We start from the raw sequence: 15,316 nt of genomic DNA, 5'->3' as shown, positions 1-15,316 counted from the left end.
GTTGCGAAGCATGGGCTCTAGGCGTGCGGGCTTCAGTAGTTGTGGCATGCAGGCTCAGTAGTTGTGGCTCGCGGGCTCTAGAGCACAGGCTCAGTAGTTGTGGCTCATGGGCTTAGTTGCTCTGCGGCATGTGGGATCTTCCCAGACCAGGGCTTGAACCTGTGTCCCCTGCATTGGCAGGTGGATTCTTAACCACTGTGCCACCAGGGAAGCTGTAGAATCCTTTTTAGATGTTTCTAGATTCAGTTTGCTAATATCCTGTTGAGGATTTTTATGTGTTTATTCATGAGAAATTGGTCTGCAGTTTATTTTCCTTGTGCTGTCTGGCTGGTTTGTATCAGTGTAATACAAGCCTCATAGAAGGAGTTGGGAAGTGTTCCCTCTTCCTCTGTTTTCTGGAAGAGTATGTGATGGATTGATATTATTTCTTCAAATATTTAATAGGAGTCATTAATGAAGCTATCTGGGCCTGGGGATTTCTTTATGGAAAGATTTTAAATTATTAAGTCAATTTCTTTAATTGTTCTAGGTCTTTACATTTAATTTCTTCTTGAGTGAGGTTTGGTAATTTGTTTGTTTCTAGGAATGTTTCCATTTCATCTAAGTTTTCCATTTTGTTGGCATAAAATTGTTCATGGTATCTTATAATCCTTTTAATTTCTAAAGTCAGTAGTGATGTCCCTCTTTTATTATAATTTTATTCACAAATTTCCCATTTTCTTTTTTTTGTCTGTCTAGTTAAAGGCTTGTCAACTTTGTCGATCTTTTTTTTTTTTTTTTTTGCGGTTTGCAGGCCTCTCACTGTTGTGGCCTCTCCCTTTGCAGAGCATAGGCTCTGGACGCGCAGGCTCAGCGGCCATGGCTCATGGGCCCAGCTGCTCCGCGGCATGTGGGATCTTCCCGGACCGGGGCACGAACCTGTGTCCCCTGCATCGGCAGGCGGACGCGCAACCACTGCGCCACCAGGGAAGCCCTCGATCTTTTAATAGAACCCACATTTGGTTTTTTTTCTTTCTGTATTGTTTTTTCTGTTTTATATTTCATTTGATTTCCACCCTAATATTTTAAAATTTTCTTGCTTTGGATTTAGTTTGCATCCCCCCCCTCCCCCAGTTTCTTAAGGTTGAAGCTTAGATTATAGATTTGAAGTCTATCTTTTTCTAATTTTTTCTTTAATATTTATTTATTTCTTCTCTGCGTCAGGTGTTCGTTGTGGCACACAGGTCTTTCGTTGTGGCGTGTGGGCTCTTCATTGCGGTGTGTGCAAGGGCTTCTCTCTAGTTGTGGCGCACGGGCTTAGTTGCCCCCCTGCATGTGGGATCTTAGTTCCCTGACTGGGGATAGAACCGGCGTCCCTGCATTGCAAGACAGATTCTTAACCACTGGACCACCAGGGAAGTCCCTATCTTCTTTTCTAATGCAGGCATTTAGGGATAAATTTATAGAATTTACCCTAAGCACCGCTCTGGCTGGTGACATCCCACAAATTTTTATATGTTGTATTTTCATTTTCTTTTAGCTCAAAATATTTTTTAAAAATTTATTGGGATTTCTTCTTTGACCCATTGCTTACTTAGAAGACATTGAGGGAGGATTTAGAAAAATTTAACAATGAGAAAATTCTCACTGTGGATTTCCTGAATTTTTCTGTTCTTGATATTCAGTGTGCTCAGAAAATACACTTTGTATGACTTCAGTCTTTTAAAATTAATTGATACTTGTCCTAATGTTCGAATTTCCATATCCTTTATGATTTCCTGTCTAGTTGTCCTACCTTTTAATGAGAATAGGATTTTGAGATCTCAGACTGTTATTGTTGAATTGTCTGTTTCTTCCTTCAGTTCTTTCAGGTTTTGCTTCGTTTGGGGCTCTGTTTTTATTTGTGTATGTTTATAATGTCTAGTTGTCCTACCTTTTAATGAGAATAGGATTTTGAGATCTCAGACTGTTATTGTTGAATTGTCTGTTTCTTCCTTCAGTTCTTTCAGGTTTTGCTTCATTTGTTTGGGGCTCTGTTTTTATTTGTGTATGTTTATAATTGTTATATCTTCCTGATGATTTGACTTTTTGTCATCATAAAATGTGCTGCTTTATCTCTAGTAATATTTTTTGTCTTAAAATATATTTTGTCTGATAGAACCACTGCATCTCTCTTATGGTTACTGTTTGCTGTAACCTTTCAGTTTCAACGAATTCGGATCTTTGAATATAAAGGGCGTCTCTTGTAGACAGCCTACAGTTGAGTCTTGTTTTGTTTTACCCAGTCTAACAACCTTTGCCATGTATATATGGTTTCTTTTTACAAAGAAAAACTGTATATATTTAAGGTGTTCAACCTTTTGTCTTAATTGGGGTGCTTAATCTATTTACATTTAATGTTGTTAATAATATGGTTGAGTTTACATCTGACTTTTTTTTTTCTTTCATGTCTGTCTTTTTTGGTTCCTTTGGTTCTTCTGCCTTCTGTTGTATTAAATAGATATTTTTTAGTGTATCGTTTTAATTCCTTTTATGTTTTTAAACAGTGTTTTGGAGAATAAAATATTCTTAGTGATTATTCTAGGAATTGCAATATTCCTTTTGTCAAAATCTGTATTATGGTAAAATACTAAGTTAATTCCTGTAAATTATAGAAATTTTAGTCTAGTATATCTCCATTCCCTCTCCCCTCCTTTGTACTATTAGTGTCATTTATATTACATTTCTGTTATAACCAATGGAATGTTATAATTATCACTGTACAACCTTATGTGTTTTGAAAAGGTTAAAGGAGATAAAGAGAAAACATTATTCATAGAGTCTTTTGTATTAACCTACATAAATGCCATTTCAGGTACCCTGTAATTCTTCCTGAGGGTTTGAGTTACTATTTGATGTCATTTCTTTGCTCCAGATTAGTTCTGTTCTCTTCCCTGTCCTTTGGTGCTTCAAATCTTTATTTTTAAAAAATCTAGTTTTCTGTTTCTTTTTGATCTTCAAGAATTCCTCCTTAGGGATGAAATGTACAACATGATGACTGTAGTTAACACTGCTGGATGATACATAGAAAAGTTATAGGAGAGTTAATCCTAAGAGTTCTCATCCCATGGAGAAAATTTGTTTTTCTTTTCTTTCTATTATATCTGTATGAGATGATGGATGTTAGCTGAATTTATGTAGTAATCATTTCACAATATGTCTAACTCACACCATCATGCTGTACATTGTACTGTGATATATGTCAATTATTTCTTTCTTTCTTTATTTTTTTTTGCGGTACACGGGCCTCACTGTTGTGGCCTCTCCCGTTGCGGAGCACAGGCTCCAGACCCGCAGGCTCAGCGGCCACGGCTCACGGGCCCAGCCGCTCTGCGGCATGTGGGATCTTCCTGGACCGGGGCACGAACCCGTGTCCCCTGCATCGGCAGGCGGACTCTCAACCACTGCGCCATCAGGGAAGCCCTATTTCTTAATAAAATGGGAAAAAATCATGAAAAAAGAAAAAAAAATTCCTTCTTTTCACCGGCTGTTTCTGTTTCCTTATCTGTTGTGTTTATTGATGCTTGTGTTTGTGTTATTTCTAGTTGATAATTCATTTCTTAAGTGACTTGTTCTTATACTTCTAAATCTTTCATTAGTTCTGTCACCTCAGTTTTGAGGTTTTAAATTGTAATTTGTGTCATTCTTTTACGGCTAGTATATGATTTTAAAGCATTTTAGGTTATTTTGCAATAGGTTGTAAACTGTTAGGGCCATACTTTTCTTGCATATTTTATTATCTTTATGGATGTTATTTTCTTTATTCTTTTTTTATTTTCAAAGTGACTTATGTGTTAAATTAGCTCTTCCCACTAAGTACCAACACAATGACTGGCCCCCCCCAAAAAAACCAGCTCTACAATTTAGAGGGCAACACAAAATACCTGAGAAAGCATATATACGTAAAGAGCACATATTCCAGTCAATTATATGCATGCATATAATCTCAATTTTGACAAATATTGACTCTTCAAGACTCCTCTATCCTTGTAACTTTTCACCTTTCATGTTTCTCCATTGAAAACATGCTCACCTAGGGCCTTCTAATGAGTACAGTCTTAAGAAGACTAGCATATCATTTCTTATTGCTCTTTAATACAAAACTACAATATACTTTTTTTTTTCTCTTTTTTTTTTTTTTTTTTGCGGTACACGGGCCTCTCACTGTTGTGGCCTCCCCCGTCGCGGAGCACAGGCTCCAGATGTGCAGGCTCAGCGGCCATGGCTCACGGGCCCAGCCGCTCCGTGGCATGTGGGATCCTCCCAGACCGGGGTACGAACCCGTGTTCCCTGCATAAGCAGGCAGACTCTCAACCACTGCACCACCAGGGAAGCCCAATATTAACTTTTTTTAATGGGACTTGATCTTAATTTATTTTTAAATTTTCACATGAAATTGTTTTTCTGGAACTTGCTGAAGAAGGCAGAGTTTATCATAACTTTTGTAACTTCACAGAACTCTCGAGTATATGTGTGTTTAAAAAATTGGCAGCTTGCTTTCTGAGATTTCCTGGCTCTGTTACCTTCTCCCACTTTTTTCTGTACCTTAGTTTTCCATTTTCTCTCTTGTACTATCATCTTCACTTTCATTCTACTCCCAGTAATGTATGGTCAGTATGGGCCTTTGTCTGGAAGGGAGCTCTGTGGGGTCAGTTGGAGAGTTCACTGTAGGTTAAAGTGTGCCAGTCCCTTCAGTACCAACCATCCACTCTTTGCCTTCTCCGAGTGGACAGAACCAGTCCTCGGCAGCTGCTGTTCTCAGATTGGTTCCCCTGTCTTTCCATTGCTGTCTGTTTTGTGTGTTCTCCTGTTCCTGGATCTGCTGAATGCCCTATTTTTTCCTTCCGATTCCTCCTGCAGAAGTGCTGATGCCAGTGAGATCTTATGGCTGTTGGTAGTTTTCCTTTTTGTGTCTTGGGTTTTGTGGTAGTACCTTTTCGTCTAGCTTTGTTGTAAATGTTGTCCAAGGGTTTTTTGGTTTTGCTACCTAATTGTTCTGTTTTCATGTGGAGGACTTGTAGAGATTTTTCAAACACTGTACCACTACCACTGTTGTCATCTTTTTAGGTGTTATAAAAACCTCACTGTGATGTGGAGAAGCTCTCTTCCAAGGTTAGGTTCAGATGTCAGAATTCATGACAGTAGTGCTTTGGTGTGACTAAGTAGATTTATTACCCACACAGGTGGGGAGTTCTGAGTTGGGGGCAGAGGACAACGTTCGGGGAAGAGGTCCAGAAACAGAAAGTGAATGCAAGTGCACAGGTGTTTTATAAAGGATACGTCTGGTTGGTGCAGAATTTGAAAGAGGCACCTGCCAGGCATGGAATCTGAAAGAGGTAGCGAGTGCGCTCCTGTACTTGGCGGCACTGGTGAGAGTGAGCCCTCGGGAGATGACAGACAGAGGGAGGAGATGATGCTCAGAGGCTGCCAGCACTAAAGCAAAACATCGGTAGGGGCTCGGTTTCTCTCCTTTGGTCTCTGTAGAAGAGATCGATTTTTCAAGTCCTGTTTTGGTTGTGGCATACTACTGAAGGACTGGGCTTTGACCTTGCCAGCCACGTTTGTTCTCAGTATCCGTGATCAGCTCCTCCTTGAAGTAACTTGAGTTTCCGGGGGGTAATCCCAACCAGAGGGAAGAAAGGTGAAGACTGTGTTCACTTATCTGCAGTTTTAGAGCAAGTCACCCTTGGCTGGACAAATCGGTAAGTCACCAAAGAATATGACAAGAATGAGTGATAGCCTTCTTAGCTCTGCTTTTTGTACAGTTCTGTTAATTACATATTTCATTTAAGATATTTCATTTTATCAGGCACTCACTGAGTGTCTAATAAGTCCACCTAATTTGTACATATTGTCATATTGTGTTGTGTGAGATCCTGGTAATATAAATAAGCCAGAGTCTGGTATTTACTTGATTCTAATAAGCTATTGATTTTAAGAGCTTTTTATTTTGACTTACAAACCAGCACATGAAATGTTCACTTCAGTTGTAAAATATTATCCCTATGTCAGAAATATTGAAATATTGAAAACATACATCCTGAAATTGAGGAGTCATTTATGAAATGTTTATTAAGTACCAATCATAATGCTTAAATGCTTTTGCATATATTATCATTTAGTCTTCACAGTAACTCAGTGTGGTTAGGCTATTATCTTCCAATAACAGATGAGGAAAACAAAGCTTGTGGAAATAAGTAGTGTAAGTACAGGGGGACATTTGAACTTGGCTCTGTCTCATTTTCAGTATATAAATGCTTTCAGTCAATATGTAAAATGAGTGTATCTTTTAGGGAGGGGTTCTGTTTTTCCTATCTGTTTATTCTGCTGTGTTAAATTCATTAGAGTGAATTTTTACTTTTTATTTAATAATATACAAAGGACTTAGAAGACTTTTTTCTCCCCAGAGTTTTTCAAAGATCTGGTTATATAATTTGTGATTCTTTAAGATGGTTAATGAAAACCTAAGTAATTTCATCTTTACTATTATTTATTTTTCAGTCATGTTACTTGACTTTCTTGGCAGCTTCTCGGAACTCTGTATGTCTTACCATAATGAATTTTGGAAAACGTCAGTGTGAAATATGCAGGCCTATTTAAATTTGAACTTAACTATGGTATCACTCCTGTAAGAGCATAATCATTTTAGTAAACTTAATAAAGCTGTTCATTTAAAAAGTGGAAAAAACCACTTCAGAAGTAGTCATTGTGACCGTTCTTATTGGGAAATAAGAGGGAAAGTAATCTGCTAGGGAAGCGAGAATTTAAAAAGAGAGGAGAAAATTGTGGTGATGTGGGCTGGCCTAAGTATGAGGTTTTAAAATAGAAAGTTTGGGGCTTCCCTGGTGGCGCAGTGGTTGAGAGCCCGCCTGCCGATGCAGGGGACGCGGTTCGTGCCCCGGGAAGATCCCACATGCCGCGGAGCAGCTAGGCCCGTGAGCCATGGCCGCTGAGCCTGCGCGTCCGGAGCCTGTGCTCTGCAACGTGAGAGGCCACAGCAGTGAGAGGCCCGCGTACCGCAAAAAAAAAAAAAGAAAGAAAGTTTGATAAACTAGTCATGCTAATCTTGGATACAGTTATTTTTAAATCTGGCTCAGATTTAAAACATCTTAGGCTAGGACCATTCCATGTACAATAACAGATGCTAATTCTGCTTAGATGAAAATTATCTTACTGCTCTTAAATTTAATTTAGTATACCTGTGATCTCTTAGGTGTTAGAGATCAGATAACCTCAGGGACCTAAAAACTGGATTATCTGTCAATGTGTTATCCTTTATTTCTTTTTAGTTGCTTACGTTTTCCTCTTTCTCTCCTACCTGAGCGATTTATAAAAATATTAGATTTGATATTATGAAAATATCAAAGCATTTATTTTCTTGACTGTTATTGTGGCTCAAACGCAGTTTGTTCATTATTCAAGAATTATAATTTACTAATTACATAACTCTCCATGACACTCTGCAAAGTTCTGTGCCTTCAGTACTAATCAGGCTCTCTACCTCTCCTTCCATATAGTTAGGACTGCTTGTGAAATTTGGGGATCTGCTTTGTCTCTTGAACACATTCTGCCAGTGGTTGGGCTTCCTTTTTGCTCCCTGGCTTGTGGAGATTAAGTAACCATGTAGCAGAAAGCCAACTGAGATGATCATTTGCTGGAGCGAGTCTGGAGTCTGCAGAGAGAGAGCTCTACCAGAATGACTTTTTAGCCTCATGTGTATGTTTTTACTTTTCAGTTATCAAAGCCATAAGAAGTGATGGAAGAAACAGGCTCAGATTCTTTGTTCTTCCACCTCAAGAAGGGAAAAACCTATTGCTGATTTAAAACTGCTTCCCAGGGCCAACTGTAAACCCTGGGATTTTTCTTTTTGCCAGCCTTTCTCTTTCCAATGGCGTGAATTATGTGGAAGGATGGAAGGTGTGAGTGCGGAGATGGGATCTGACAGCAGTGCTGATACGTGGGCCTTCACTTTGTCTGCTAGCTTGTAGCACCCGGAGCCTGCTGCCAAGTTAAGAACCATTCTGAAGTGCTTGCTTGAGGATTTTGGGCACCATGATTTCAAATACGTTTGAATTTACTCCGTGTCTTATTTTTCATAGGTGTATTTGACCTTAACATATGTGTTATCCAGGATTTGTATGCGTTAATGTGGACTACACGACCATTTTAATGGGAGAGATGAAGTTTTGATTAAAGAAGAAAATGTAGAAATGTTTGAGTTTTTCTCTTTGTGTTGAATAGGCAGGCGGTGGTTAAAGGTTCCCTTCCACATCCTTTTGCCTTGACGTTATTTGAGGACACATTGTACTGGACTGACTGGAATACACACTCCATTTTGGCTTGCAACAAGTACACTGGCGAGGGTCTGCGTGAAATCCATTCTAACATCTTTTCTCCCATGGATATACATGCCTTCAGCCAGCAGAGGCAGCCAAATGGTAAGTGATCCTGACTTTTAAATTGCAGGTTGGAATAGCTTTGTAGCACTCTGGTGTCTGGCTTTAGTGAGGGGCAGGAGGAGGGAGGATATATCCAAAGGCAGTGGGAAGGCATAAAAAACAGGGAAAATGTCGAAATATAATTCAGGGTAGACAACAGCGTAAACCATTTGTAGCTTGCTATCTGTCACTACAGACCACCTCAGCCCTTTGTTTGAGTCTGGGGTTATGAAGGTAAAGAAGAGAGAAATAAAATAAGACATTGAGATAGCTCATATGCTAAGATTGTGCACAAATGCATTTCTTATTCATATTATTTCTCTCTATTGAGTGATTTTGTTCATTGTATGTTTAAAAATGAACACTTTTCTTGAATGGAAACCTCTATTAATCTAACTGGTTAAGTACCTCAGGTTACTTAAATAAAATACTTGCTTATACCTTTTCTGTGCACACCCCCCACCTTTTTTTCTTAGTTTTGCTTCTATTTCTGGCCATCCTTTATAATTTTTTGGGCTGTGACTGCTGACAGCAATTTCTTGTAAGAGAGGACTAGAATTAGGTTGAAAAGAATAGGAGAATGTTAAGTGTTTGGCACTGGTGTGTAAATAAATGTCTGGCATGTGTCTGAGTGTATTTCAGATTGTATTCCATAGCCAAAAATGCAGGGGTTTTGGATTATGCATTGCTTTGTATTAGTTCCTTCCATTTAGGGGGAGGTAGTCAAATATTGAATGTATCATATTGGAATCTGGTGATCATGAGTCCATAAAAATGTTTTAAAATGTTTGTGTTACTCTTGTAGAAAAGAAAATGTTTAGTCACTTGCGTGAATTTTTTATTCTCGGTATTGGCCCTCAGGAAAGAATGTCTTTGTTGGTGTTTTTTTAATAACACTGTTGATCCTTTATGTTTTACTAGTTTGAGAATTTGCAGTTATGTGTGATATTGCTTTCTTTTATCTTTCATATTTTGTTCATCTCCATCTTTTGTTGATTTTTTTTCTATGAGTATTATTTAAATCCATCCCTTTCTATATATAGTTTCTTCACATTTTCTAATTAATCTCTGCTTCTCAGTTTTCCCTTTTAAGTCTATTTTGTTTATCTTTTCTATGTAAATCTTTCCAAAGTGTGGCTTTTCTTGACCCTCAGTGCCTCCACCACAGATATTCCCCTCTCTGTGCTCATTCAGCTTTAGTTCCTATTAGTCAAACCTTAATCTTCAGTTACACTGTTCACCTTATTATCTCACCCAGTGTACAGCCTCCAAGCCTTCATTCATGTGGTTTTACCACACTTGAATGTCCCCCTGTCTGTTCTTCCTGCCTTTCAAGACTTCAGTCATGTCCTGTATCTTTCCTTAGTGATTTACTTCCCATTTGACTCTATACTGACTTTATAGTCTAAATGTGCAAGATAGCAGTTTCATTGTTTTGTATTGTTTTCCAGTATTATTGTTCATTAATTTTGGCATACTGGCCAGATTACAAGCTCTTTAGGGCAGGGACATTCTTCTTTATTTCTTGTATATTCCTCTTTGGATGCAAAATGCTAAGTAAATTCTCACTGATTAATTCCCTTCCTTGCAGATGGTCTGGTAGTCAAGCACCTGGATGACATTTGGTAATAATTTGGTTTATCAGAGTTGCTCATGTTATGGTTGTTAACCTTCGTGTACCTAGAGTGGGGGAGGTCATCCATAATCATTGGTATTAATTACTGTGATTTATATTTGACAGCTACAAATCCATGTGGGATTGATAATGGTGGTTGTTCCCACTTGTGTTTGATGTCTCCAGTCAAGCCTTTTTATCAGTGTGCTTGCCCAACTGGGGTTAAACTCCTGGAGAATGGAAAAACCTGCAAAGATGGTAAGAAGTTGGTCTCCAAGATGAAAGAATTTTAGATAGCAATTGGGATTCTTTATGATTTATTTTATTTCTCTGTAATAAGCTCTACAGGTTACAGTGCTTTGGGAGACTAGTCACTTAATCTCTCAGTCTTCACAATTGGTTATATACTAGGAGTGTTTTGTGTTTTATGGCAACTCTCAAATATTATTTTATAAATTATTTTAGTATTTAACTGAATGTTTAACATGCTATTTTGGAAAAAAAAATTAGGTGCCATTTCTTTTCTCTGTCAAATCTCGTAGTCAGGGCTTCCCTGGTGGTGCAGTGGTTAAGAATCCGCCTGCCAATGCAGGGAACACGGGTTCGAGCCCTGGCCCGGGAAGATCCCACATGCTGCAGAGCAACTAAGCCCGTGCGCCACAACTGCTGAGTCTGCGCTCTAGAGCCCGCGAGCCACAACGATTGAAGCCCACGAGCCACAACTACTGAAGCCCGTGCGCCTAGAGCCCGTGCTGTGAAACAAGAGAAGCCACTTCAATGAGAAGCCCACGCACTGCAACGAAGAGTAGCCCCCGCTCACTGCAACTAGAGAAAGCCCACGCAATCAATGAATCAATCAATCAATAAATAAATAAACAAATAAAATCTCATAGTCGTTGATATCACAACTGATTCTTGTGGAAATGAGTATTCTCATAAAGAATACATTTTTAACAGTAGGTAGCATTTGTAATTAAAGAACTTCCGTTCAAGGAAAAGATGTTTATTAAACTTTTAACTATAAAGACTATCATGGGATAAACGTATTTTCTAAAAAATGATTGAATGATGTTTTTAATTGCCTTTTAACAACAGAGAATTGCCTTCAGAAGAAGAAAAGAATTCCTTATTGTACTGTTTAAAGCAACTCTTTCTATACTTAACCACCACACTGCCTCTTCTCCTTACTCTCAATTCCCTATATAGAGAAGGGCATATTGGAGAAGTATTCTGATGTAGGACATTTCAAGGGACTTCTGGTTGGGGATAACACCAGTTCTTCTCTTTTTCTTCTTAATGAGAATGTTATTCTTCATTCTTACCCCTGTGGATCACCATCTGGTTCTCTAGCCACCAGCAAGACCTGGTAAGAAAATTGTTATATTTAGCAGTGGCTTCTTTATCTAACTCTGAAAAGCAGAAGCCTTTATTTAGGAGTGGGTTAGAGTTCCTGGCAAGGGGGTCAGGGAGTCAGAGAGATGGAATTGAGTTGGTGTACAGGATATTTGTCATGACTTGGCATTGATAAATTATCCTCCTAGTCAAAGGTGAAGCTGGCTGACTCTTGTCAGACGGTTTTCATGGCAAACAATAATTTGGTTTCAGTTTAAAACAAAAGGTTTTTGTAATGTTGCCTTTTTGTTTAAAAATGTAGCCTGACTTTAAAACAGAGGATTTATTTTAGCAGTAGTGGTCTGTTTACACCCTATAGCAGTGCAGATGTATGAGTTTAACTACTATTTTGAATTTCAGATATACATTTGGCATGTAATAGCCTTAAGTTAACTATTCTGTTTTGATCACCTTGCCAAATTGACAGCTTCACTTTCTATGACTTCTTTGTTTGCAGAGTTTAGGGCTGGCTTCTTTTGGTAGTTAGCAGAGGCAGTGAATTGTATAAAGTTACTCCTACTTGGTGCTTGCTGCGGCATTTAGGGCTGTATTCTCTCCAAGACAGAGTTCATTTATAATTAATCCATGAGTCAAAAAGCTGATGCTGAGAGCTTCTTCACTCCTCTTCTCAGTGTTTTCTACTGTAATTCCAGATTAATGCTTGAAGTTTAATGTCAGTATTTTCTTTCAGACTCATTTCTTTGGTTGGGAATCTTTTTTCGTTCTTTGAGATGTCAACTTGCTTACTATCTTTTATTAGCTTTTATATAAAGTTAAATGGTTTTTTGCTAGTGGTTGACTTAAATATTTAAAATCAAAGCAAACAAAAAGATTAATATTCTCATTCACAACAGTGTTTTTATTGAATACTGTTTTGGGTTAAAAGCATTTCATAAATAAATCTGATTTAAAACTCAATGAAATAAAAATTTGAAAGTTTATTTTCTAATGGTAATAATAGTAATATATTAGCTAGTATTTATTGAATACTTACATGTTTGGTACATTTCTGAGTTTTACATGTATCTCCTTAAAGTCTCACAGCAACCCTGTAGAAACCAGGCTTAGAGAGATTAGGTGTTTTGCTCGAGTTTGTGTAACTGCTCGAATCCAGTTGTGTCAGATGAACAACTCTAACCCTTACCCACTGTGTCTTATTTATCTGATTCCCTCTCTCTTCTGCTGCTGTTTCCTCCTCCATAGGTTCCTTTGTCCTTAATTCTGTCAGGCATTGCCCTGTAGTTCTTTTTGTTACAACAGCTTTACCGAGATGTAGTTTACCTATAAAATTCAACCATTTCAAATGTACAATTCAGTGCTTATTAGTAAATTTACAGAGTTGTGCAACCATCACAATACATCCAATTTTAGAACATTATCGTTAATCACAAAAGATCCTTGTCCTAGATTCCTTCACCTTTTTAAACATCCTTGAGCAAAGGACCTATATCCTATACTTCCTTCCTCTAATATTCAGCTACTTAGCTTCTTAGTCATTACTTAGTTGCTATTCATTATACCTTTAAATAAATGTTATTAATTCCAGGGGCTATATAATGAATGAAGCCAGAGAGAGAATCAAAACTTCATTTGGAGAATTCAGCCATTATAGCACTTGACCTCATAGTCAAGCTACTCCTGTTTTACTGTATTACTTACCATTTCCACCCTAAATAGACCCTAGTATCCTTTTATACTCGTTACTTTTCATTTCCTGAAGAAGTTCTGCATTCTTTATTTAGAGTAACTAAATTTTGCCTGTGGGTTTCAATGTTTTCTTCATTCTTTTCACTTTGTTGTTCTAGGTGCCACTGAATTACTGCTTTTAGCCCGAAGGACAGATCTGAGACGAATTTCTTTGGATACACCAGATTTCACAGACATTGTTCTACAGTTGGAAGACATCCGTCATGCCATTGCCATAGATTATGATCCTGTGGAAGGCTATATCTACTGGACTGATGATGAAGTGAGGGCCATACGCCGCTCATTCATTGATGGATCTGGCAGTCAGTTTGTGGTCACTGCTCAAATCGCCCATCCTGATGGTATTGCTGTTGATTGGGTTGCCCGAAATCTTTATTGGACAGACACTGGCACTGATCGGATAGAAGTGACAAGGCTCAACGGGACCATGAGGAAGATCTTGATTTCAGAGGACTTAGAGGAACCCCGGGCTATTGTGTTAGATCCCATGGTTGGGTAAGAGGCTCTGCTGATAAAAAATTTTGCCAGGTGTTTCTGTTTTTTTTTTTACAGGTTCCTCGAAACATTGAGAAAAACAATGTGAAGTATATGTTGGTTTCCAATAAATAGCTCTTTAACGACTGTCCATTTTTAGAATAGTGATTGGAATAAAATCTCAAGTTAAAGAATTGCTAGTTTTTTTCCTTGAATGTTTTGAATACTTTTTCTTTCTAAATTAAGTCCATGCTTGCTGACTTTGGGTGTTGGCTGCAGATTTTGCCGAGGTTGCATCGTGACCATGAAAAGTGTGGAAAGAAGTTGTTTTCAGAGCTCTTTCTCTTCCCCCCTAGAAAATTTAATTTCATCTCATTTTCAGTACTTCCAGAACGACTTGGTAAAGAATATATCTTACTTTTTGTATGTCCCCAAACATATAAATGATTTGATTTCCAAAACTTTGTCAGGCCATGTAGCTTTATGCCTAGTCTTTTTTTTTTTTTTTGGGTATAACACCCTGACGATGGTCCAGGGAGACACAGCTTTCTACATACTCATCAGTGTTGTTTGTTACTATGAGATTCATCCTGAGGGTGAACATAATGACAAATTATTACACCTCAGTGCGTACCAATGCCTTCAGGCCCCTTAAATTCTCAGGAGCCTCAAGAATCACTTAGTGCTACAGGAAGAGTTCGTTATTTGGGGAAATCAGTTTGCCATCTGAATATTACTGCTGGTTTAACCTTTTTGTGTTAGAGATGACAAGCCAGCAAGAAAGAGAGGACTATTCCTGGGAAGGAGCACAAAATACTTTGGAAAAAACAACTGAAAATAGAATATCATTATTGGGAGGCATTATCAGTTCTAGAAAACACTGTTTCATCTGAAAATTTTCTACAAGCTTACACACTGCTGTTATAAATGTCTTAAACATACTCTTCGTATGTTTGTCTTATGTTTTTTTCCTTCTGTGGTGTTAATGGATAATCAGTGTAAAAGAGGGGTGGATCTCACCTTTAGGATATCTGAAAGTTACAGTTTATTATCTGTTTTTAGCTCATATTCTGTGTACTTCTATAGGTACATGTATTGGACTGACTGGGGAGAAATCCCGAAAATTGAGCGAGCAGCTCTGGATGGTTCTGATCGAGTAGTGTTGGTTAACACTTCTCTTGGTTGGCCAAATGGTTTAGCCTTGGATTATGATGAAGGCAAAATATACTGGGGAGATGCCAAAACAGACAAAATTGAGGTTTGTTTCTTGCTTTTTCATTTTAAAACCAGTTTTGTAATGGTTTTTGAATTAATGGTAATTTGTTGCAGGTATTCTTGCATCTTCACTGGGGTGCCGGAGGTATCTTGCATAGAAATTTTATTCAACCTTTAGGGTTCTAGGGATTGCATATTTTCTTCCATCTAACCATAAAATTTCTGAGTTACACTGGCATGAGAAATGGGTATTCATGTATTTCTAGTCTTAAAAGCTTATGTGAATGATTTTTCTCATTATGGGTAAAACCACTGCCTGAATTTCCTAGGGGCAGTTTGCACAAACCAAATATTATATAAGCTCTAGACTGAGAGAGCTGATGGTCGTTGTCAGGAAAACAAAGCCCAAACATGCATATATACTTTCTGTTGGTGATGGTGTTGGGGCAGGTGGTGG

The 15,316-nt window shown here is 38.1% G+C and overlaps 1 protein-coding gene across 8 annotated transcripts in view; it reads left to right on the top strand.

Moving 5' to 3' along the window:
- LRP6 (LDL receptor related protein 6) overlaps positions 1-15,316 on the top strand; it is a 189,390-nt gene that overhangs the window by 103,544 nt on the left and 70,530 nt on the right. For 5 of the 8 annotated variants that reach the window (XR_003680261.2, XM_028491017.2, XM_024128959.3 and 2 more), the window contains 4 exons: positions 8,260-8,456; positions 10,198-10,329; positions 13,269-13,665; positions 14,731-14,902. Coding sequence is in view for 7 of the 8 variants with exons in the window: in XM_028491017.2 (XP_028346818.1) it covers positions 8,260-8,456; positions 10,198-10,329; positions 13,269-13,665; positions 14,731-14,902 (898 nt within the window). In the remaining variant the exon portion in view is untranslated. Of the gene's footprint in view, positions 1-8,259; positions 8,457-10,197; positions 10,330-11,421; positions 11,438-13,268; positions 13,666-14,730; positions 14,903-15,316 lie in introns of those variants that run through there. The other 3 variants (XM_028491019.2, XM_055085474.1, XM_055085475.1) reach the window with 3 other exon arrangements.

Source organism: Physeter macrocephalus, chromosome 6, assembly GCF_002837175.3.
Source record: "Physeter macrocephalus isolate SW-GA chromosome 6, ASM283717v5, whole genome shotgun sequence".
In the NCBI taxonomy this organism is placed as follows: Eukaryota; Metazoa; Chordata; class Mammalia; order Artiodactyla; family Physeteridae; genus Physeter; species Physeter macrocephalus.
The sequence above is the reverse complement of the archived record's forward strand: the minus strand, read 5'-3'. Positions and strand labels throughout refer to the sequence as shown.